Raw genomic sequence first — 25,762 nt, 5'->3', positions numbered from 1 at the left:
TTGAAAATTGTTGAAATCGGACTAAAATTGAGGCCGCTTTTCATATAACGGTAAATTTCAGATATGCTTGAAATTTCAATATTTCGAAATTTAAGGACGCTAATTTACTTAAAATGTATACACCCCGGCTTATCATGTAGCGGTAGTTTTCGGAAAGGTGGAAAACATATATTTAATACTTGCGCCGGGTATTTAATGTTCGGTTCCGCCCGAACTTAGACTTTCTTACTTGTTAGCCATAACTTGCTCTCACCATTAGCGTTTGTTCATCTGCTACGATAGATCTCCAGCGATTAATCACTTGTGTAGACCGCTCATCGTAAGGATGAAGTGTTAAATAGTGTTCACAGCTTGTTTCAACTTTAAATTTTGACCAGTGTTGCCATTTTAGTCGTTTTCCGGCTAGATTTAGCCAGTTGCAATAGCTAACAGCCGCAGAAATTTCGGTTTAGCCGGAAGCCGATTTGTTAGCCGTTTTGTAAAAAAAAATTAGCCGTTTTTAGCCGATTTTGCTATTTCTTTGTTTTCTTAAAATTCAAATATATATGTTTCCATTTTTGACTAAGCGACCCAAAATCTGTTAGAAATGGCTACTAGCAGTGTTATATAAAGGCAGTGTTATATAAAATTGGGCCGATTTGATTATTTTTATTTTAAACAAATATATTTTTTTCTAAAGAAGACCGTAACGGGGACTTTCTTCATAAAATATTTGTTATCAATGACTAAAATTTAAGTGTGAAGTTTTATTCGCAAACTTAGAAAATAACAAATTGTTTCACTGTATGCTTAACAGGCGTTTGTGTTTGGATATACTGCCAAGAATAAATGTTACAGGTATTGTCTTCCCAGATAGCGTATATTCAATTCTGCCTTAATTACAAAATATCATTGTTGCCCACGCTTAAAGTTTTAAGGCATGGGCAAAATTGATATTTTCAAGCACTATGTACGCATATGGCCTTATTTAAACTAACTTTTTTTCCTGAGAACTTATTTAAATTCCAAAAACCGAAGGCTAACTTGAATTAAAAGAACCAGCACTGAAATGCATAAAAATGAAAGTAAAGGAGCACAAATTTCTATGTAAAGCAAAACTGTCTAGGAAGACAATAGGTTTATTCGTCGAAACAAAATAGAGGACTGAAATAGCTTTTAAACAGAAATAACGAATGACTTCTATTTATATTTTTTTATGATTTGTTACTAAAGAAATTCATATACTCGACATCACATTTGTTCTATGGTAATTAATTAACATTTTTTATTGAAACATTTTTCAAAATGTGACTTTCCCCGTTTAGACATTTCAGTTTTAAAGCCATGTAATTCCTCTTTCATTTGATACCAAACTTGTTTAATTTGAATAAGCGGTTTGTTTTTATCCGGAAAGGATTTTTATTTCGGAATAATATTCGCAACAATGCTGGTAAGCACGTTATTGACAACATATGTAGCTGTGCCAAATTTCAGGACGTTAGCTTAAGCAGTTCCAGGGATAAGCGTTATGAAAAGTTCCGTTTGTATGGGAGGTACCACGCCCACTTTTCAAATACCTGCCACTTTTCGCTGAATGTACGGTATTGCTAACATATGTGGTTCTTTCAAATTTACGACGTTAGCATAAGGCGGTTCCAGAGATAGGCGAAATGAGAAGTAAAGTTTGTATAGGAGGTGCCACGCCCCCTTTTCCAATATCTGCCACTTTTCGCCATAAGTACGCTGCTGACAACATATGTAGATGTGCCAAATTTCAGGGCGTTGGCTTAAGCGGTTCCAGCGTTAAGCGATATGGGAACTTCAGTTTGTATGGGTGGAGCCACGCCCCCTACTCCAATAGCTGCCAATTTTCGCCATAAGTACGCTACAGACAATATATGTAGCTATGTTATTTTCAAGACGTTAGCATAAGCGATTCCAGTGATAAGAGATATGAGAAGTTGAGTCTGCATGGAAGGTGACACGCCCCCTTTTCCAACCTGTCACTTTTCGGCATAAGTAGGGTGTTTACAATTTATGCATCCGTGCCAAGTTTCAGTTCCACATCGTAGTTGGTTTATGAGATATATTGGTGCCCTCAAAAAAGGGGTTTCAACATTTTATTGTGACGTATGTATGTATATATGTAGATATCTATCATTATCCCACTGTATACGAACGTTAGGAATATCCCGACCTCAGCACCTCCTACCGTGTAATTTTTGTTAGTCCAAATATTAATTTTCAATTGGCTAACGAATGTTCTAAATATGAGCAAAATCTGCAACTAAATGCAATTTTTAGGAATATCCAGACCCCAGCGCCACCTATCGTGAACATTTTTGGTAGAAATATTTATTTTCAAGGTACTGATATATGTTCCAAATATGAACCAAATCGGTCCAGCCGTTTAATAGTTTAGTGACATACAATATACAGAAAACTTATGGAATTGTGAAATTGTGACATCTCAGCTTTCTTCATTTTTTGGTAACAACAAAAAGGTTTGAATTTTTTTATCGAAAAACCTTCCACACAGAAGTTTCCAAAAAGTAGTTTTTACAGAATTGAAATGGGTTCAGCCGTTTGGTGGGGCATCGCCGTCAAACAAAAAACATTTCATTTTTATATATATAAGAAGAAAGAAAAGAAGACAGAAGAAGAAGATAGAGATATATTAAATATATTTTCTTTTATATTTCTATAACCGTAATAAATACCAAAAAAAATTTACAAAGAACACAATCGGCCCTATTATGGTTGTCGGGGTCGATGTCGATGTAATGTTTTATTAAAAAATAGCCCTCGTAAGTCCATCTCTAGCTACGCTTATCCCAAAATTTTTCTATCTAGATCCGATACATTCGTCTAACGCGAAGTCAATTTGGACGCAGCAATATTGTGGGCTGCGTAGTTGGAGTTGGACTGCTGAGAGATATTTTTTTGAAGGGTGGTCGAAGGAAGGCGCAGAGAGGAGTTATGCTCAAAACTTCTGTGGCGCCTGATCTAGTTTAGCCTAGTCAAAACTAGTTTGTCCTAAGATCGGATTTGGCCGGTAGCATATAGTTCTTTATGGAATCAGGCAAAGCTAAATCGTGTACTTTCTTAATCAAATGTACTATATCTCTTTAGCAGAAAAAGAGGAAATTTCCATAAAATCCGTTCCCTGGTTATAACTATTAAACATTGCATATTATAAAAATCACAAAAACAATTCGTTTTTGGCAAGGATTAGGACTGTTTTCCAAAATAAACTATAACTATAAATTGACATATTTTCACGCAAAACTTAAGAAAATTTATTATTTTGTTCTCAAAATGATTACCCGTATAATAAATTTATTTGCCCCAAAATTTTCACTGTTTGGAAAATGGCTTAAGTTGTAAATTTTTCGATAGTATCGATAATGTTAAAAACTATCGATAGTAGACCAAAACACAAAACCATCGTTACTATCGATAGTGCCATCGATAGTTTGACAGCTCCAGTTAGGGTTGCCAGATTTTTTATGCGCAAAATCAGTACGTTAGACTATTTCATGCCAAAAAAATCAGTACTTTTCAGTACATTTTTGTTCAAAGCAAAATTATGAATGTAAGTAACAGATAATACTTTAAAACGCCAGAGTACTTGTTTTCAACAATATTTTGGTATATAAATAAAATATAGTTCATAAAAAAATAAAAGTCTAATTCATTTTAACATGAATGTACACATCATTGTACACAGAAGCCAATAAATTATTTTATATTTATGACATTTTTGAATAGCAATACTCAGTTCATTTCCATCTTCAGTGTTTAAATAGTCAAAGAATTCTATACATTTTTCATTTTAAAATTACTTTAATATGAAGTTCACTTTAAATAATTTTAATTAGAAGTAAACTTTATACTTAAGATCCTCTCAGTTCCTTCGTTTGAGTGTAGTATTGAAAAAAACCAAATTACATATTTTTTCAAACTGTGGAAAAGTACCACTATTTAAGGACTTCATATATAATTCCTGAAGGCTTAAACTAATTTTTTCAACTACGCAAAAACTTTGAAAAACGTATGTATTTTATGCAATACTCTTTTACAGTTGTCAGTAAATTGTGAAAAAGAGTTTTAAGTTATAGGCAAAAGCCATTCGAATATTCAAATTTGTTGTTATTAAACAGAAACTTACTTCCGAGATAACTAGCAACACTCGACAAAAAAAAACGTTAGCCTTCTTTTGAAATATATTATCGCAACTGGCACGTAAAGACCCGGCGATATGCCCATAAAACGATTGAACTTTTTGTTGTATTAATTTCTTGGGCATATGAAACATTATCTGAAACATGTCAAATATAATTAAATTATTTTCTTCTTACTTTTTACAGTACAGTACAGGCAATTATAATTGGAAGGGTTTTAGTTTTTTAAACTACATTTTTATTTACATATGGAGAACACTGCCAGCAAAAAAAATTTTGCCAAAAAATAACGGGATTTTATAGTAGCTTGAAACTTGCACTTCATTATACTAGAATAAAATGGTCTACAAAACTGCATACCAAAATTCTGATTAAAAAGTTTGAAATTTTGGCGAAAATAAGCAGAATTTTTCTAATTTTTGTACAAAGTTTGAAATCTGAATTTATATGATGTTTGTTGTATACCAGCTAGACTTTTATAAAAAAAAATAATAAACATAAAATAAAAAAAATAAAAAATCGGTCAAAATATCGCAGTTCTTTTATTTTGTGGACCACCACTTGTAAGTACATCATACCTAGCATATAAGTTCTTATGCATTGAGGCAAAAGAGTGTATTTTAGTACAAAACGAAATGAAATTTTATGTTCCTCAATATTTTTTGCTTAGCACCATATAAAAGTGTTTTATGTAATATACATACATAAATGTGATATATGTACATAGATTTTTACACATGCATATGTATGTATGTACATATGTACATGTGTATGTAATGTTGCATAACAAGCCAATTAATTCAATTATTTCTTTTCTTTTGTTTTTTTTTAACTCCGTGAAATGAACTGATTTTATGAATTTATGCATTTATTTGTAATTTTTTATGGAATCGGCATCGGCATCGGCATCGGCCGATTCTTTCCCCATAAGCCGATTAATCGGCATCGGCATCGGTACCTGAAAAAAAAATTGGAATCGGTCGGACTCTATACATATGTATTTTATGAGTTCAAAATTTTTTTTCACAGCAAAATGTTTATTTTTTCCCTCAAAAATCGGGGCATTTTGCATCCCAAAATTTGTTGTATCGGGATGGGAACATAGCTCTTAAATCCGGGACAATCCCGCCGAAAACGGGACGGTTGGCAACCGTGGTACCAATAGATCGCAGGACATCCTCTATAGCAGTACCTGAAAAAATAACAACGGCAAAACGTGGCCATTCTCCTCTGCAGTGACGCCTGAACTTTTTGGACCAACCGTCTAAATTGGCTAAAAGAAACCGGCTAAAAAAGGCTAAACTGTTTCAACCAATATTCACATGTTTCATTTAAATAAATCACAAGTAGAAAGACTATTTCTTGGAGAGAAGTTGCAAATTCAAGCTGGAAAAAATTTTCCACCAAGAATCTGCAATTTGGAAAAACATATGATTGCGGCACATTTGGATTTTTTGTCGACGATAATTTGAATAAACAAGTTCGTTAAATTTACAAATTTACAATCTTGAGCGATTTTAAAATGAAAAATGTATCTAAGTAAGTACTTGTTTACTTAATTAATTTAGTTAATTCCAATGATTTGAAAGGTACTCGGCTGAAAAAAACTGTATCCGTAATCAGAATTCAATCTCAACCAGAGTCGATATAGTAAACGTGACAAAAAAAATTTTGTTTGAAATGCAACCGTGGACACTAGCCGACAGAAAAACTTGCAAATTCCTTACCATTCCATTCCATTTTTTCTTGCTATCTGATATTTTGAGTGATAATTCTCGCTGGGTTTTCGACGAACAAACCTATTATCTTCCCTACAAGAAAAGGACTTTTCACACTGGCCGATTCTCAATATACTCAAATAAAAACTAATACACATAAAAAACGCTGTAAAAATTTCTTTTCAATATTAAGGCAGTAAAACAAAGACCTTAAGTTAACATCAACCGAGGCCAAATATTGACAAGGGATGCAAAATCACATTTACGCAAAAGAACTGGTTAGATTTTTCAGAAATCCCTTCAATTCTGATGTAAGATATGATGCCAAAAGGCTGCAGATCTCCGATTCAGATGACCGGCAGATGTCTTGTAGGGTTTTCCAGAGAGATTTGCTTAACATAGAAGTTTGTGCTCTTTTATTTTTATTTTGACGCATTTCAGTGTTGGTTATTTAAATTCAAGTTCGCCTTCGGTTTTTGGAATTTAATTAGGTTCTAAGCAAAAAATGTTGTCTAAAAAAAATACATATTTGCACATAGTTCTTGAAAATATCCTTTTCTCCCTTACCTTAAACTTTTAGGAGTGGGCAACAATGATGTTTTGTAATTAAGGCAGAATTGAATATGCGCTATCTGGGAAGACAATATCTACCTGTAATATTTATTCTGTGTGTTGGCACTATATCCAAACACAAAGGCGTGTTAAGCAAACAGTGAAGCAATTAGTTATTTTCAAAGTTTGCGAATAAAACTTCACGCTTAAATTTAAGACATTCATAACAAACATTTTATGAAGAAAATCCCCGCTGCGGCCTTCTTTAGAAAAAATATATTCGCTTAAAATAAAAACAAGCGAAATCGGTCCAATTTTATATAACCCTGCCTGACATGAAAATTTTCTCCGCGATAAGGCTAGTAGCCATTTCTAACAGATTTTGGGTCGCTTAGTCAAAAATGGAAACATAATATTTGAATTTCAAGAAAATAAGGCAAATAGCAAAATCATATAAAAACGGCAAATTTTTTTTTACAAAACGGCTAACAAATTGGCTGCCGTCTAAACCGAAATTTCTCCAGCTGTTTTCTATCGCAAACGTCTAAATCCAGCCGGAAAACGGCTAATATGGCAACACTGCTCCTCTGGTATTTGCGTGTGCGATAACGATTCATGAGTCCCAAAGAGGTCATTTGGTGAGACCGTATACGCTCAACAGCTCTTGTACGTCGCATTATCATGAGTATCATCGATTCAAGGGCTACACCTCGTTTAAAAAAAAAATATATAGAAAATTGTATCATGGTCGGAGAGCAACAGAATTCACAATTGAGTTGCAAGCTGAATTTCAAAGGCTACATCTGAATCGACTTGAAACAATTGAAAACGTATTATATGCATGGAACGGATTTTTAGAACCTGAAAACCTATTAAAAGGGCAAAATAAAATCACGAAACAGGCTAGAAAAAGCAAAATAAAATAGCGGAATAGGGAGGAAAAGGCTCTAGAAATCGCAAAAAAGGCAAAAAAAAGGCGCTAAACAGACAAAAACTGAACAATAATAAAAAAAAAAAAAGTTTTAGTAGTGATTATTTTACAAGTAAAAAGAGAAAAAAAAAACTGTGAACTAGTTTCATTACACCGTGCGACGAAAACCAAAAATTAAAAAAAAAAACACGAAAAAATCAATATACAGTGAAACCTCCCTTGGGCGGACACTCACCGTCAGTCATTTGTTGTTCGCCCAAGAGAGGTGTCCGCTTAATGGAGGGGAAGCCTGTTTTAGAACTTTTTAATGTTTTAATTAATTGAATAGTCACTATTTCTTATTTGAATAAGAGATATTGATATTACATCGTTCAAACAAAAATGTGCATGTATGTTTTCAAAAATGCACATTTCATTTATGTGCGTACATATTAAGTAATAACAAAATAAAAATAAATTTTACATTTTAGTCCATAAACTACATAAAACCATAGATTCATTACATAAAAAACTGGGAAATTGTCGATTGACGTAAGTTTTATTTTTAATTTTTTTCAGTGTCAGTACCTTTTTCATCAACAGTTTTCATGTTTTTATCAGTCTCCAAGGGTTTCTGACAATTCAAATAACGAACCTAAACCACTGCGCAAACCAAACTAAATGTGTGCATAACAATCACATTTTGTGCGGGAAGTCCCCTTTTTCCATTTAGTAGTCCGCCTATGAGGAGTTCGCGTCCGCTCAACGGAGGTTTTTGTTTGATTTGTTATGAAAAGAAATCTTAATGTCCGTTGATAAGAGGTTCGCGTCCGCCCAATAGAGTTTTTGTGTCAATTTTATGCAAAATAACTGTCCGCATCCGGCCAAGAGAGTGTCCGCTTAAGAGAGAGTAATTTGTTCCGAAATTTATACTTAAAACTTGGTATAGGAAAAAATGTCCGCCCAAGGGAGATGCCCGTCTAATAGAGGTGTCCGTTAGGAGAGGTTTCACTGTATTCACAAAATTATGCGCCAAATACAGTATAACTGCATTTTTAATTTTTCTTTCTGATGCCAGGGGGTTTTTTTAAAGACTTTGAAATTTCTAGGATATGATTGTATAAAAAAAAATTATTCAAAAGATTTCGTGCATTGTAGAGTAACAACATGGGTATCAGTCAAAAGCAAAAATTCTGTAGAATTGAAAAAGAAAATACTTTTTTGGTGCACCAGGACGAATAAGTGTTGAAAATGTCCTTTCAAAACTTTGTCCTTGAATATCTTTAGAAATTTCCAATATATATTTTTGAAAAAAAATATATGTCAATGACTAACATGTAAACTACCACATCCTCGAATTTCGTCCTAATTTTTTTATTCAATCATATTCTAGAATTTTCAAAGTCCTTTTAAAAAAATCCTGACGTCAGAGAGAAAAACTAAAAACGCAGTTTTACTATATTTGGCCCCCAGTTTTATAAATATTTTCATTTTTTCGTGTGTGAAATTGACTGTCGCACGGTGTTATATGAAATACTTGTACTTTGAATCTTTGGCTATTTTCCCCTTTCCAGTTTTTAATTCACCAAACTTTAATCTCTATAGTTGTGGTAACATTGAACCACAAGATGCATTTTGAAGTTTTCCGGCAGCATTTTTATTCGATTTCCGCGAAGAAAAGCCTTGAATGTACTAAACGCGTGCTCGTCGTGGGATGATACGAGTGGGCCCATTTTATATAAGGGACGTTTTAAACCTTCATATTATCAGGAATAAGGGCTTTTTTCCAACTTTGAGCCACTGGTACGATAAGGAGTGTCAGGATGCTGCAGAGAAAAAAGATGCTGCCTACAGGGCCACGCTGCGATCGGGCGCAACGCGCGCTATGTAGGACCGCTATAGGGATCTGAAGAGGAAAGCGAGACGTATTTGCTTCAATAAGAAGAGAGAGGCCGAAATACGTGAGTGCGAAGAGCTTGAAATGCTGGCCAACAGGAAGAATGCCCGAAAATTTTACCAGAGAGTAAGGCGACTTACGGAAGGTTTCAAGACCAGGGCGTATTCCTGTAAGACAACAATGGCGACCTAGTTACCGATGTTCAGAACGTACTTTAATTATGGAGGGAACACTTTTCCACGATACTGAATGGTAGCAGCACGGATAGTTGTGGAGAAGAATAACCCCAGTCGATGATGACGGAGTCGATGTTCCTCAGCCTGACCTTGACGAGGTACGAATAGCAATAACGCGGCTGAAAAACAACAAAGCTGCTGGAGCTGACAGCCTGCCAGCTGAGCTATTCAAGTACGGTGGCGAGGAGTTGATAAGGTGCATGCATCAACTCTTAGGCAGAATATGGTCGGATGAACGCATGCCCGACAACTGGAATTTAAGTGTAATCTGCCCAATCCACATGAAAGGCGACCCCCTCAACACGTTTCTTCTCGCACTTCAGATATCAGCTGTTTTAAATTTAAAATGGGGCATAAATACTTACGTAAGTTCTTACAGCAATTTTCTCCCGATCTTAAGATCTTCATTAAGTTTCCGCTTTTTCTTGTAGAATTATTTTCATATGAGGTTTATTATTTTCGTACGACCGTTTCCTTACAGAAGTTAAAATAAACGGCTGATTTCCAAAACGTCAATTGCTTTGCATCCATATAAAGGTTAATGTTTCATAACGTATCCGAAGAGTTAACGAAACGCAGTGCATCAGAAACTAAATTGGTGCTTCGTTTGTATTTGGTTACCATTGGTGTTTTAAATATGGAAAATTCCGAAAGGATTATCATTGCTATATTAAATATTCAAAATATGCAATGTGTATGGATACAAAATTTCGCAACTCTGCATATACAAACATTTTAAATACCGCAGTAGAACAATATACGGACATTGTATTGGTGCGTTTTGGGAGTCAGCCAAACTAAAAAAAATAAGCAACGCCAAATGTAATGGTGCAAATAAAAGAACTTTATATCTAATTACCACATTGGCTAAAATTCATCGCATATTAATGTACTATTTACTATGACAGCTCATTTAAAATAATTTTTACATACATACACTAGTTATAAAAATGACTCAGTTAATTTCATAGCTCGGTTCACGTTCAAATGTTATTATTACTAACAAATTAAATGCTTCGTAACTAAGTATAAAAACTAATTATGTATTTAGATAAGCTCTGAGTTTCCCTGTTTGCCTTCTCCCATCGCTTAAAGTTTATCCGGCTTCTCACTACTCGACGTAAACGCCTGATTTTGATAGCCAGCTGCCCTATTGAAGTTGCCCAACACCATCGAGATGCCTGAAGGTGAATGTTGAATGCCGTTACCTTTAACGGTTTTAGGTAAAGTACCATTCGCCGACTTTTCTATGCTGAAACTACTCGCGTTCGGCGTTGTTGTTGGTAAATAATAGGATGCATTATTAATACGCCTGTAGAGCAAAGTGCGCAGCTTATAAATGGTAAAGAGCACCATGTAAATGAAGCAGGTGAACAGCAGCACACCAATCACTACGAGGGTAGCGCTTATCGGTTCCCGCCAATCGATCACGTGATAAATGTACGGCTTCCCTCTCCTAGATTGTGTAAGTTCAGTGAGAAAAATACATATTTTGACTAAGGGCCAAATTCACAGTGCGTAGTTAACTCAGAATCGGCAGTTAACTACGGATTTTGGTACTTAAAATCTGTAGTTAACTGCCGATTCTGAGTTTACTACGCACTGTGAATTTGGCCCTAAATATATAAAATGTTTTGATTCGCTTATTCACCTGTTCTTGCCGCCACACTTCTGATATATTACGGAGAAAATCGCAAAAATAAGACCAAATGTTACTGGTAGAAACATGTGGAGTAGCCGGAGCGGATGCGCCACAATCAGCAAATCAATGAACATGAATATTGAATTGAAAGCATGTGTCAGCACGTTGGTTGCATTCAAGGAACTCTCAGCCGCTGCAAATTTTAATTAGAAAACGAAAATTTGGGACAGTTTAATCACATTGATATACTAAATTTCAAATGATCAACAAAACCTAACAAATTAAAATTTGTTTCCGCAATAGAGTAACCATTTTCGCTAAGCAAAGTCATAGTCCAGTTGTGTTATATTTTCACTCAAAGGTTAATATGAGTTTTATATGAGTCTCTACATCACGAAGAAATAGAATTTTTGATTTTTTTATGTAAATGGAGAGACCACGAAAATTTTGTTGTTTGCATCCCAACCCCTATTTTTTCCTGAGGCGTCTGTAAATACTATATACGAGATATTTGGCCTTTTAAAATAAATATCTTTTCCTCAAACATCAAAGCTCGAACTGTTTGAAATTTTATAGTCGCAGTACCAAGACTCCTAAAATTTAGTGTAATAAAACAACACTTCACACACAACTACATATCGCGCACCTAGATCTAAAGTTAGGGATGCAACATCACTCGTAAAAACATCGATATCACGAAATTTGGCCGCGTTGCGATAAGGAACTTCAAAAACATGGGAGTAGCTTGGTAGGGGAAGGGGCAGGGCTATAGCCGCCATCCTTACTTCCAATTTGTCCCTACATATATATATATATATAAACAAATAATAACCTGAAATACTAGCTTAATATTTTCGACCCACAGCCCCCCAGCCATAAATTTCCATTCTGGGTACGCCTATATTCAAAAACATCAATTTTACCTTTGAGCCTTTGGGCCTTGTCAATGATCTTGATTTCTTAAATATATATGGTTGTTTTGGACAAATGAAATAACTTAATCTGTGCGTAAAATTAAATACATTAGTAATATACATATACATCGCACGTTTAGTAGTATATAGATGTAAGTCAAAATTTTAATTTTTTGAGAAAACGCAAACAAAGTTGTATCATTTTAAAAAGTTTAATTCAACAGCAAATTACGATGACACCGAAAGAGTCACGTCAATTTTGAATTTAGGAAAATAAATTACAATTATTAAATTAGTAGATTGTTGTAGAAATATTCTTATTAATTAGAAGAAGACGCTTAATTTTGGCCTTACATTTTTCATTCAGAGTTAATTCACTTTATTATTAAAAATTTATTCCGCCAAAAGTAATTTCATACGGTGTATTTCTAAATATTACATTTTATTTTAAAAAATAATTTGCATTTTTATGAAACAATCAATGATGGAAAAATATTTTTTAAATACTCCTGCTTAAAATAGTTATTAGTTATTATTCGATCATACTCAACAAAGCAACGACTAAATATAAATAGAGATGGAAAATATGAGTTAAATTAACTTATTAATTACCCAAACTTAATTATTAATTAAAAGTAAATTCGTAACATAAGCATTTTATGTGGTATTTAATCAGAGCATAACTTAAACCACAATTCAAGTTGGGATAGGTGAAAAATTATAAATTTTTTAAATAGAGTTAAAACAAAGGTAAATCTTTACAGAAGACAAAAAACTTATAATATAGAATTATAAAAGTTTTCGTAGAAAGAAAGAATTAATCCTTTTGACAGAAGATCTCTTAAATCTTTTTTTTATTTTCACTCAACACCTGCTTTTCTGGATATGCTGGTTCAAGCGCTATTGTCGTAATGAGTTTCATTTTTTTCCTTTTGTTTCGTGCATTAACTGCTTTGAAATTTTCCTCTTTGTATGATGTTTTATAAAAAAATGTAGAACCATGTTGCTTAGTCATTTTTAACATTTTTATTTCATTCCAATTTAAATTATTTTCTTTTTAATATTTTTATTGAGCTTTGTACCACGATTGTTTATTAGGAAAAATTGAAAAAGCAACAAAGTCTAAGCGGTAGATGTTATAGCACTATTTCGGAGATCACCACATCTCCTCATCAGACTTCTTTTTCTAGACTTCACCAGGGAAGAAAAAGAAGTCTGATGAGGAGATGTGGTGATCTCCGAAATAGTGCTATAACTTCTACCGCTTAGACTTTGTTGCTTTTTCAATTTTTCCTAATAAACAATCGTGGTACAAAGCTCAATAAAAATATTAAAAATAAAATGTTAACAAGCCACAATAACATTGACAAATTAAATTATTTTCATCTGTATTGGTATTCAAATTTTACCCGCATTCCTCTTGTAAAGCTTTTAAGTCATAAAATGATCTGAAACTCAACTCGTGCACTCTTAAAGGTGGGTTAGTTTTTTCCGCATTCTTAATTAAAGCTGCATACTGATCAGGGTATATGAGGCTATGCACACTATCGGCTTCATTTTGCGTATGGCCTCTGATTAAGAACTTATGTGTAATACTTTTTATTTTTAATGTTTGTACAGCAAATAAATACAAAGAGGCTATATACTTGTTCTTATTTTGCCCGCAGCAATTATCGGAGTAAAATATCAAATAAAGCCATACACATGAACCTATCTCAACAGCCCTTCGTTTTGCATCACACTCTGACCAAAAATAACAATGTACATTATCGTATGCCGCTTTGGATTATTTCTAGTCAATTCTGTCACGGTAAAGTTGTAGCAATTTAGTTTTGATTTGTAATAAAATGAAGAAGTATATCCCCTAGGACATTGCAGAACAGCCTCTAAATCATACATAGCCACTTTAAAGATATTGTTTAAAATAATCTATATTCCTCCTCACTTTTAATAATAAAGTGATTCAAGTTTAAATCATAAGCATCACAATACAAAATAATTTCTAAGAAAGGGAATTAAATAGAAAATGTTTTATATTAAACTTCAAAGATTTTTCTAGTATAGTGAGCCATGTCCAAAATAAGCCCCTTTATGATTAAACAATAACAAAGAATATATTTCTCTGTTAGTGAAATACAGATTTATTTTGTATTGATTCACTTTAATTTTAAAAATCGAAGCCTTTTTATTGAATAGAGCTGGTGGAACATCGAATTTGATCACTTCATTTGTATCAGCTTAGCGTCGCGTGTTTATAGAAAGCAGATGCAAATACATCTATTTCCGCCATTTTTGTCTTATCGAGTATTCTATAAGACTGAGCATGATCTCATCAGCAGGTTATTTTAATATATCATAAAATCTCAAAAAATTAAAATTTTGAGTTACATCTGTATATTATTAAACGAGCGACATATCGTTACCTTAGCTCTAACTCATTTTCTTTTGAAACTCTCACTAACGCTTTAAAAGAATACAAAAACAACTACTACACCAATACCTTAGTCTCAGCGTTTATTAAAACCCAGGATTTTGAAGAAATTCTCAACTTAAGAACTTTAGTTTTTATAAAGTTTTGTAATATATTAAGGTACCGATATGTAAATATACAGGCAGTTAGTTACCATTATATAGCACACTCCAATAAATAACGGTTATCACTATTGACAGGACTAGAGACACTATGTGCATGCCCCAGTAAATAACAAATGGACTAGTCAACGACTCCATATTCAGAAGTTTATCTGTAAAAGAAAATCGTTATTGGTTTTTAGATGTTTTTGTAAATATGTATGTATGAATTAACTTTTATATGTTTATTAGACTGCGCCTTAGTTGTATGGAGAGACTTTTTATAAGCTTTTATTTAAATTGGTCATCCCGCGCAAATCGCGGAAATTTATAAATATATAAAAAATAAATATATGCCATGCTACAGCGGAAATGGACGACACGCCATTTCTTTAAATAAAATTAACTGCTGTTATATGTACATATGTATGTTTATACAAAACGTAAGCAAACAACATTTTGCTTGCCAAGTCTTCTGTTCTCTTTCATTGCAAGTTGAATTATTTTAATATCTATTGCAAAATTTTTTAAATAAAATAAAATAACACTTTTTAATATACAACGCTTTTATAAATGGACTAAAAATATGAAAATAAAACAATGTAAAAAAAATATTTTTTAAAAACAAGCTTTTATTTAACCTGTACAATCAAAGGAATAAAATGAAGTACTGTAACAAAAGATTTTTTAGCACGAAAATTTTGTCAAAACTGCACTAAAATTAATAAAATAAAATAAGTTAAGGTCTCGTTAAAGTTACTAAAGGCCATTAAGTGAAAGGAGTTATTCAAACTCTAATGAAAATTACTAACAATTTGTACTAATTTACTTCGTTTTTAAAAGAAGCTTGTCGGCGAATTCAGCGTACACGCATAATTGGTTAGGTATGTATGTATGCAGATATTTAAATGCCGGTTTGCTATTCGCGCGACAAGCTTTTTTAAAACCGAAGTAAATTAGTACAAATAGTTAGTAATTTTCATTCGAGTTTGAATAAGTCCTTTCACTTAATGGCTTTTACTTTACTTTAACGAGACCTTAACTTATTTTATTTTATTCATTTTAGTGCAGTTTTGACAAAATTTTCGGGCTAAAAAATCTTTTGTTACACTACTTCATTTTATTCCTTTGATTGTACAGGTTAAATAAAAGCTTGTTTTTAAAAAATATTTTTTTTTACATTATTTTATTTTTAAGCTACAAAGCAAGACTCTCCCTAGAAATGTTCCTTGGGTCATAAAAACGTGCCCTGCGAAAAAATTTTAAATTCGCGCAACGGAAAGACGTGCCTCAAAAGCCCTAAAGTTCAGCATTTTCATGCAGTTATTCACAAAGTGGTCATAATCGCCTATAAGGCAGTGGAAAATTTAATGTGTTTTAATGGCACTTGATGTACTTCTATCCTTCGAAGTCAAATATGGCTACAATATTTTTAAACCTCCCCAAATTTTAAAGTAATTGTGGTTTTTCCAACGTAAAATTATAACTGACAAGTTAAATTTTAGCCAGATAAGTTTAGATCAAATCGGTACAAGAAAAAAATTGGTAGTAGCGAACTGTTGATGCAGTTTACTTCTATTTGACACATAGCTCATGACAATCCACAGTCTTGCCCCTAACTTTCATACGGGAACATTCCGCCATCTCGGATTTTAGTTTTTTACGGTTTTTTGCGATTTGCAAACTTATTTTGCTTATTTTGTAATTCGCCATTTCGCCATTTGTCAACAATTTCTTTTGAAAATGCCTAGCATACTCAAATGCCAAAGCTTAAGAGAATTTTCTCTTTTAGAGTTGGGTTTTCCGATGGCACAAAAGTTGTAAAGCAAAATTTAATTTACGGTTAGTTTTGATGCCATATTTGAGACGCCATGTTGAGTTTTTCAAAAGGCCACACTGTTTTCAACAGGGGACATCTTTGCGATCATTTTAAGACCTTAATCTTTGTAATCCGTCCTAAAGAATTTGACGTGATGTGGAAATGAATTTGACGCCGCTTCCCTTACATAGCTATGTTTATACGTTCCCGGTCGTGATCTAAGCGTCGCACAAAAATAATGTTCGTACAAGAGTTATGGAGAATCGAATTCTCTTCAACTTTGGCATTTGAATATGCTACGTGTTTGCAACTTTTTAAAAAACTCATATATTAAAAGCATGGAAAATTAAATTGTCTACAAATTTGTATTCAGTCGTTTTTTATGAAAAAATGCAAAATAAGCTTGCTAATCGCAAAAAAATACAAAAAAAACTTAAAATCCAAGATGACAGAATGATCCCAGATGAAATTTAGTGGCAGGCAAGACTGTAGATTCATGGTCTACGTGTGAAATAAAAGTACACTGCATCAAAAGTTCGCCCTAAACGTAGAATATTGTAATTTTACTTGTTTTTGTTATTTTTTGGCCTTTATAACAATTATATTCAACAATTTATATTGAGCTCGAGGTCGTTTTGAATGAAAATTTTTATTGTGGAAAAGCAACAATAATTTGAAAAAATGGTAGAAGTGATAGCTATTCACCACATTTCCTCATCAGACTTCTTTCAGTCCTACAAATTCTTTATGTTACTATAAGGGTACTGTATCAGGGGTAGTACATCTAGGATCAATGAAGAAGGCTTTAAGATCTGTACTTGTTGTGGAACAAATTGGCAAAATTATTTTTTATCTTATATTCGGCTCTCATAAATATGGTCACCGTAACTATATGTATGTATGTATATGTATTTATAAATTTTGCAAATAACAATAAAATATACTAATTTTTTATTTACCAACCCGCATATTCTGGATGAAAATGCCATGTGGTCACCAATATTGCGCCCATTACATTCGTAAGCATGCAAAACATGACACCCCAGTTGGTTAGGTAAATGAAATACAGCCAGAAATTAGTTGATGAACCCTCCTCCTTTTCGAGCATTGAATCTATGACGACGGCGATGAAGAATAGCGCAATAAGCCACCGATAAATTAAATATGCAACACTTTTGGTGCGACTCTGCCACTGTAAGGATAAGAAAATTACATTTTTGTAAAAGAAAATTAAAATAAAAAAAGACATTAGCATTGCAAACGAATACATACAAAGAGTACTTAGAACGGATTGTAGATGTGTAATTTGTTATAAATTTTTAATGACTGTTTAATTAGTAATGCGGTTAAGCGTCAACTGATGGCCACAACCGTAGCCTTTATTCATTACGCTATATATTTTATTCGTAAACAATTGCCATATTTGGTATTGCTTGGATCGTGTGATGAGTGGGTCTTTACTATCTACGAATACACTGTCTTGGCATGAGAAATTCACATCGACACTAAAACAAAATCAACTGGCATCAAGCATTCTCAAGGTGAACAACGCAGCGTTGGATTCCTTGCGTACCTTTAACTACTGGCACACCTCCAAAATGTTGAGGTCATAATGGATACATCTGTGATGGTTTAATATTTTTCAGAACACTTTTAGGGGCCATGCTAATACATACAGGCAGTCAGCCTTTCAAAGTTTGTTTTGTCCAATGACCCTAATAGAGGCAAACAAAGTAGCAATGTCACGTTTAAGCCGATTTCAACTTGTTTTTAACTGTGTACAGCTCGTTGACACGGCAGGCAGGTACTTTTCAAGCACATATTTAAATAAAATATGGCATCAGAAGCAAATATTGACCAACTGTAAGTAGGCTGTGCCTCACTTGTTATTCTTCGCACGCCTAACTATACATACCACTCCTGCAGTTTCGTTGCCTTTTAAACTTGGGATTTTTAACATATGCTCTGCAATCCTACTCGAATAATCAGAACTTCAATAAAAATATGGGACTAACCTTGAAAGTTTCGTTGTATTTAGCCGTATGCAATGGTTGGCGACTTGTTGGGCAAATTACACAACCTTATTGTACCATGGCCTATGAGTAACTTTTGAATAACAGATATGAAATAAAATTTTTCGATGATTGAAAAAGTAATGTCCACTCATTTTCTGTTTACGAGTTGAATAATCTACCGGCGTATAAAAACTTATGGTGTTTTTATTTCTACCGAAAAATGTTACCTTCTCATTGCCCACTACGTATAAATACTAAGAAGAGGGCAATGAGAAGGCAACATTTTTTGTAGTAACGAAATCACGATTAGTTTATTAAAAAAAAACAATTTACATGCATTGCAGATTTTTTACTATTTAAAAAAAATATAAAAATGAGTTGCTGATTTCCTGAATGTCAAAATACCAGAAGCACTTGCAAGGCCTTGAACATGAGGCACATTCGATTTCCAGCACAGCCGTATTTTAAGGCCAGTACGCAGCTATCAAGAAAACGGTCAAGAAAAAAATTGCCATTATTTCGTGTGTGTGTCCAAGGAATTTTGACATCTGATACTTAACCAGCCTTTTGAAACACTCTTTCCTCAATAAATAATGGAACAGGCATATAAAACAACTTTAGAAAACCGTAGTACAAAGCATAGCAAATTTCTTAAGAATTGCGTACGGCCTCAAGAAAATTTTACACAAGAAAATTTTTTGCCATTTCTTGTACGTTATTTTATATGGAGTTTTTGCTTTTCTTCAGAGCTGCATACTGGCCTTAAGGCAACAGCATATGGAGGCATTCTATTTTTCGGTCTACACTACTATTTTTCGGTCCACAAAAAGTATGCATTATTGCATCATATTACGCGGGGTATGTGTATGGGCTTAAAAAATTTGATCACATCTCAACCTGGATTGGCAATTATTTAAGAGAAATATGCTTAGTTTTTGCCTTTCTAATTCAATTCTATTAGAATGTAGAGCAGGGCTGGTCAAAATTTTTATATTGTAGTAAAATCACAATAGGTTTACAAAAGTTATGTGTACACTGGGATTTTTTTTTTGTAATTTAAATTAAGTTAAAAAGTACAAGCTTATTTTTACTGTATGATTATTGAATGAAAATTTTTAACAATGTGAGTATTTCCGTACTTATGTATTAGTGGAATAAAAGAGTGCGTTAAGTAATGATAGCGACCTAGTTGCGGAAAAGTTCCAAAATTTGGTGGGAGGATTTCTTGCGCATATAAATGTATATCATATTGCTAGCTAAAATTTTACATTTTCATTCGTATCTTTGGAATGATCCTTGCTTATAAAAGTCCCACTTTAATGCGTTAATAAATGATAGCACCATTGAAGCAATATGCAATAACATTTAATAAGGGCACCTTAAATCAAGTGTGAAAAGGAGATTGGAATTTCTCCATCCTTATTTAAAATCTTTTTTTTTTGGCAGCATGCGCGAGTTTTGCGGGACATTTGTTGACATTTTCTCTCAGAGTCGGGAAATTTCTCTTTTCTGCTATCCGACGTTAGAAGAACTTTACGCGATGCTCCCAAGGATTTACATTGAATTCAGATTGAAATCAATCATTTTTTATATCCCCTTATATGTAACACTCGCGAATCCTTGTTATTTAATAAAAATTTTCATAACAATAATATTAGTCTGCGAAATTCGAGCGTTACATATATGTAACACTAGCGTTTAAAGAGTTAATTATAACTGAATGAGCGTGTGATTTGTTGTTGCTACCCTGCAGTACGGGGGAGTGACTACAGGACTGCTGAATCGGTAGCAACCTGATAAACACCGTCAATTAACGACCGACTAATTGCAGTGTATTTCATCGACTACTTTTACAAGGCAATGTCCTAGGCGGTAGTCACCATCGGCTCTCTCTGCATTACCGGGAGTTACTAAAGTAGTCACTTGCAGTTTGACCGTTTTGATCCAAATGGATCAAAAGTGATACCTTTTTGGATGAATTTCGGAGAGATACTTTTTATTTAGTTTTGATACTTTTCCAAATACAAAAGAAAAAAATCTGTTACAAAAGAAAAAAATGTGTATGCATTACAAAACATGTTGTGCACCTGTGGCAACATATATCCAAAACTTCATTGTCGTTCACTGAACGTACCTTTCATGTATTGTGATTCATGGTCCATGACGAAAAACGTCAAAAAGGGAATAAACCAACAGTATCATAGCGTTGCATTTTTTTATTTTCGCTATGTTCAATAACAAAAATTAGGGCTTGGTAACTCGGTGCTCGGTAAGGCCCTGTTTCTACAGGAAAACACCAATGTCGTGATAACCATGTCACAAAATATATTTCCAATGCATACCGCCTATTTCTCATGGGCTGCAATATATGTCAGCGCTTATTGCTTGACATCTATTGCAGGCAATTTGATAGTTTGACAGCCATATTTTCACACAGAAGAAAGCGTGCTGGTGGCACCATCGATGAAATATTAATATTAAGTCAAAATAAGAATCTCTTCCCTATTGGATTATTTATGATTTCGATTTAGGAAGTCATTCAGCAAGCTTTTTAAGATTTAAATATTTTTAACCACGGAAATTGAGATGCTTATACATATTAAGATATCAAAATGCCCACACACAAAAACTTGCAATCATGCTGCTTGTCAAAATGACAGTTGGTAAGCCATCGGTGTTTGCATGTGGAGTTTTGCGGTAAATTTCCCCATGTATTTTGTTTGTGTAAAATTATTTTAGTATCGGTTTACCGGTTACGGAATTATCGTGGTGGAAGCTTGATAACTTCTCTGGTAGTTGGTAAACTGCAATCAGCTGTACGATATTCACCCAATTTTGAATTCGCCCGCTGCCGAAAGGCATAACGCATTTGAGTAAATAAAATTCCTTAAATTTTTTAGGAAAAAAGCTACGAATCAGCGGTTGATAAGCATAATTTACCAGACTAAAGGTGTGGTTAAACGTGGGAATGCTAGCTCTTTTTCTACGCATTTTGCTGTCAAAATGCAAAATCGAAAGTCTACTTTCCCGTGTAAACAGTCAGAAAGCCCTTTTTGCAGATTTGCAGAAATCACTTTTGGCAATAAAAATTGCAAGGTGTAACTGCAACTGAAATTACGCAAATCGCTTTCGGGAAATAATTTCAACTTGCTCGTGCAATAAATGTTAAATTGTTTTGGAAAATGGTTTTTCATAAAAATTATTGGTTTTATTCCATATTGATGTTTGATACTTAAATGAAAAGAAGTGATACATATTGATACATTTTAAGTCTCTTTTCTGCTACAATTTTTTACAAGCCCGCGGTCACACTAGCCACTTGCGTGATTTATGGGCGCCCTCTGTCGTAGTTTTCCGCTATTCTACTTCTGACTGGTTCCATAGTAGAGTAGCTACTTACCTTGGAGTCGGTGCAGTAGCGGTTCAAAAGTAGCGATTGACTCCAGCAGTACTGGAGGGTAGCGGTACAACAAATACACATACACCCTGTAGGGAAACCCCGAACTGGTGAACCAAATTTGTAGTCCCGTACTAGATCTTTATCGTCAAAAACGAACCAGTCCGAACCAGCGGTATGTGGTACTTTTAAAAAACAATCTTAGAAATCTATATCTAAAATGACGAATTTAGAACTGGTTCAAAACTATAGAAAAAGGGATGCAGAACGAACTAGAACTCATCTGGAAATTTTGAACTAGTTCCAAACTACTGAAAAAGGGATGCAGCGGGTGCTTGTTTACTTTAAATAGATTTTTGCTTGGCGGGTTTTTCGTTCAAATACGCTTCCAGTCTGCACGTCGCAGATGCTTTTTCATAGTTTGGTAATACAAAACTAATATTTAATAGTATAGCCAAAGGTATGTAAACGTGTTTTCAAATGCACAAATCATTTACATTCATTCAAATAAATTTGATTTCAGATTGAAAATAAATTTCTCTGCAAATAATAAAAATTGCTACCATGGTAACCCAAAACCCATCTTGTTACTTTTTTCGTTTACAACTGGTTCGAAACTATAGAAAATGGGGTGCAAAACGAACTAGATCCCATATGTCGAATTTAGGACTGGTTCTGAACTATAGAAAAGGTAATGCAACGGGGGACAATTTCCAATTCCTATGACATCGCTGTGTTAAATTCGCCAGTTGTTTGCATGCAAAAGAAATTTATCGCGAACTAGTAGTGGTTCTAAATGTACTAGAAGCGCACGAGTTCAAAACTGGTGATTTTCCCCACAGGGCAACAACAATCACACGCTCATCCAGTTACATTTACGGAAGAAATAACGAATACACAGAAGCGCGAATATCACTAATATTTCCTCATTCGTTTAATAATTACAAAACACAACAATCATTGCACTCAAAATGTTTGCAAAAAATATCTCGCGCTCCCACACTTTAATGAAGGCCATGAGTTTTTTTTCAATAAATTTCGTGTTCACGTTCACTATCTACGAATATTAAATCAATTTAAAATGATTTTTTTTTTCAGTGCTGTGATATCTATGTATATATATATATATATATATATAATACGCGAAGGGATTTTTCGTCCAGAAAGAAGTTCTGCGTAAAAATACTTCCGCCCCTCTTTTCCGGCAACAAAGAAAGGAGAATTCTACTTAGTTCGGGTTATAATCAATTTTTTTGAAAAGAGTTGTTACCTGTTAAAAAATTTAGTTCAAATTATTTAATAATCAATGCCGTTCGTTCGATTTCCAAAAGTAAGGTGTCAAATTAAAGGGCTTGGCCTGTAGATGTGTATAAGGTTTTACTTTTTCGAAAAAACTTGCCACCTGCTAAAAATTAAATTCGAATTATTTAAAAAGTTAAAACAATTATTTAAATATGGCTATCAACCGAAATAATGTTTTAAGTATTTATTTCTTAACTAAGTACATGTAGGATAGTTGCCACCTTTTTACAAATCAAATTAAATTTGAATTAATGGGATTAGGTAGATCAAATACGTATCCCCATATGGGTACCAGACGAAAGAGGTAAGAAAGAGGCGGCCTGTTTTAAAAGTAAAAATTTGTTAATTTATACACAAGTTATAGGAAATATTAAAATATGGGTGTCAAACGAAAGAGTGTAACGAAATTTTAGTTAGAGCATTTGCATTTTTGAAGTGAAACTTCTTTAGTGGCGGTTGGTTGGTTGGGAGTAAATTGGCAAATTCAGCGGCAATGGCACACGGAAATGTTGCAACGGAAATTATGCAACGGAAGTGATGCAACGGAAATGGTGGAATGGAAATGGTTGGGGCTGAAACAAGTACTTCTTGCGTGTATGCAACGGAAATGATGCAACGGAAATGGTGCAAAGGAAATGGTGCAACGGAAATGGTTGGTGCTGAAACAAGTGCTTTTTGTGTGTATGCATATCGTATTAATTTAACAAAAATTTGCTAATAAAAGGTTAAAGAATAACACTTAGAAAAAGACCAATACAAGAATGAAAGTAAAGGTGACTACGTACACAAATGAAGAAAAGGATAAAGGCAAAGGTAACAAGTAAGAAAGTCTAAGTTCGGACGGAGCCGAACATTAAATACCCGGCGCAATTATTAAATATATGTTTTTTTCACCTTTCCGAAACCTACCGCTAGATGGTAAGCCGGGGTGTATCAATTTTGAGTAAACTTTTCGAATTTCGAAATATTGAAGTTTCAAGCATTTCTGAAATTTACCGTTATACGAAAACCGGCCTCAATTTTAGTCCGATTTCAATAATTTTCAACTCATTGCTTTAATGTGGAAAGCACAATAAAAATACCGAGGTTGGTACAAATTGGTAGAACGGTTACCGTATACATNTCGAAATATTGAAGTTTCAAGCATTTCTGAAATTTACCGTTATACGAAAACCGGCCTCAATTTTAGTCCGATTTCAATAATTTTCAACTCATTGCTTTAATGTGGAAAGCACAATAAAAATACCGAGGTTGGTACAAATTGGTAGAACGGTTACCGTATACATATAAGTGCCACGCCCATTTTCCAAAATTTTACCATAAACGTATTTCTTGGTAAAGAATTGTTGCAAGCATCAATTTTGAATAAATTAGCTTTAATATTTACTGATTTATCGAAGATTTTGTATTTCTCTAAATTACCGTTATATGGGATGTGGGCGTGGTTATTGTCCGATTTTTAAATTTGCTGCCATTTAGTATGATGTACCAAGGCCAACAAATTTGCCAAGTTTGGATGAAATTGGTGCAGCGGTTACCAAGATATACACATGTAACCATAAGTGGGCGTGGCTACGCCCATTTTCCAAAAATTTATAATATTCTTATTTTTCGTCTAAAAATTATTGTAAATATCAATTTTGAGTGAATTATCTTCAGTAGTTACTAAAATATCGCAGTTTTCGTATTTCTGGAAATTACCGTTATATGGGAAGTGGGCGTGGTTAAAGTCCGATTTCGCCCATTTTCAATACCAACCTACCTTGGATTAAGGGAAACCTACATACCAAATTTCGTTGAGATATCTCAATTTTTGCTCGAGTTATCGTGTACACGGACGGACGGACAGACGGACAGACGGACGGACAGACAGACATGGCTTAATCGATTTCTTTTTTCATCCTGATCATTTATGTATACATTTGTCTATATCTATCTCGATTCGTTTTGGCTGTTACAAACAACCGTTATGTGAACAAAATTAATATACCCTTATGCACAAGTGCGCTCGGGTATTAAAAAAGAAAAAATGGACAAGTATGTAATTTCACGCTATGAAACAGCATACCCAAAAGTTTTCTAAAAATTCACAGTAAAAAGTTCGAAATTTAGACGAATTGTTTTTGAATTTGTCTAAATGTTTTCATTGGCTTGAATCCGTGATTTTGGTGGGTTTGGTGAAAGCGCAAACAATATTCTTATATAAAACAAGTAAGAAAGTCTAAGTTCAGGCGGAGCCGAACATTAAATACCCGGCGCAGGTACCGCTACATTGTAAGCCGGTGTGTATCAATTTTGAGTAAATTAGCGTCCTTAAATTTCAAAATATTGAAGTTTCAAGCATTTCTGAAATTTACCGTTATATGAAAAGCGGCCGTAATTTTAGTCCGATTTCAATAATTTTCAACGTTTTGCTTTCACGTGGCAAGTACAATAACCATACCGAGTTTGGTACAAATTGGTAGAACGGTTACCGATATACATAGATGTGATCATAAGTGGGCGGTGCCCCGACCATTTTCCAAAATTTTATCACAAACATATTTTTTTGTTAAGAATTGTTGCAACCATCAATTTTGAAAAAACTAGCTTTAATATTTACTGATTTATCGAGGATTTCGTATTT

At 33.8% G+C, this 25,762-nt stretch overlaps 1 protein-coding gene across 4 annotated transcripts in view; it reads right to left on the bottom strand.

The window, feature by feature from the left end:
* Positions 1–9,892: 9,892 nt before the first annotated feature.
* Positions 9,893–25,762, bottom strand: part of LOC108359798 (protein rolling stone) — a 127,794-nt gene continuing 111,924 nt past the window's right edge. For all 4 annotated transcript variants that reach the window (XM_017611823.1, XM_017611825.1, XM_017611826.1 and 1 more), the window contains 4 exons: positions 17,386–17,614; positions 14,657–14,776; positions 11,128–11,311; positions 9,893–10,932 (listed from right to left, as the gene is read on the bottom strand). In XM_017611823.1, coding sequence (XP_017467312.1) covers positions 10,566–10,932; positions 11,128–11,311; positions 14,657–14,776; positions 17,386–17,614 — 900 coding nt within the window. In that variant the 3' untranslated portion in view covers positions 9,893–10,565. The remainder of the gene's footprint in view (positions 10,933–11,127; positions 11,312–14,656; positions 14,777–17,385; positions 17,615–25,762) is intronic.

The sequence above is a fragment of the Rhagoletis zephyria genome, unplaced genomic scaffold (genome assembly GCF_001687245.7).
Source record: "Rhagoletis zephyria isolate East Lansing unplaced genomic scaffold, Rhagoletis_zephyria_1.1 Rzeph_scaffold_00462, whole genome shotgun sequence".
Taxonomy (NCBI): Eukaryota; Metazoa; Arthropoda; class Insecta; order Diptera; family Tephritidae; genus Rhagoletis; species Rhagoletis zephyria.
The sequence above is the reverse complement of the archived record's forward strand: the minus strand, read 5'-3'. Positions and strand labels throughout refer to the sequence as shown.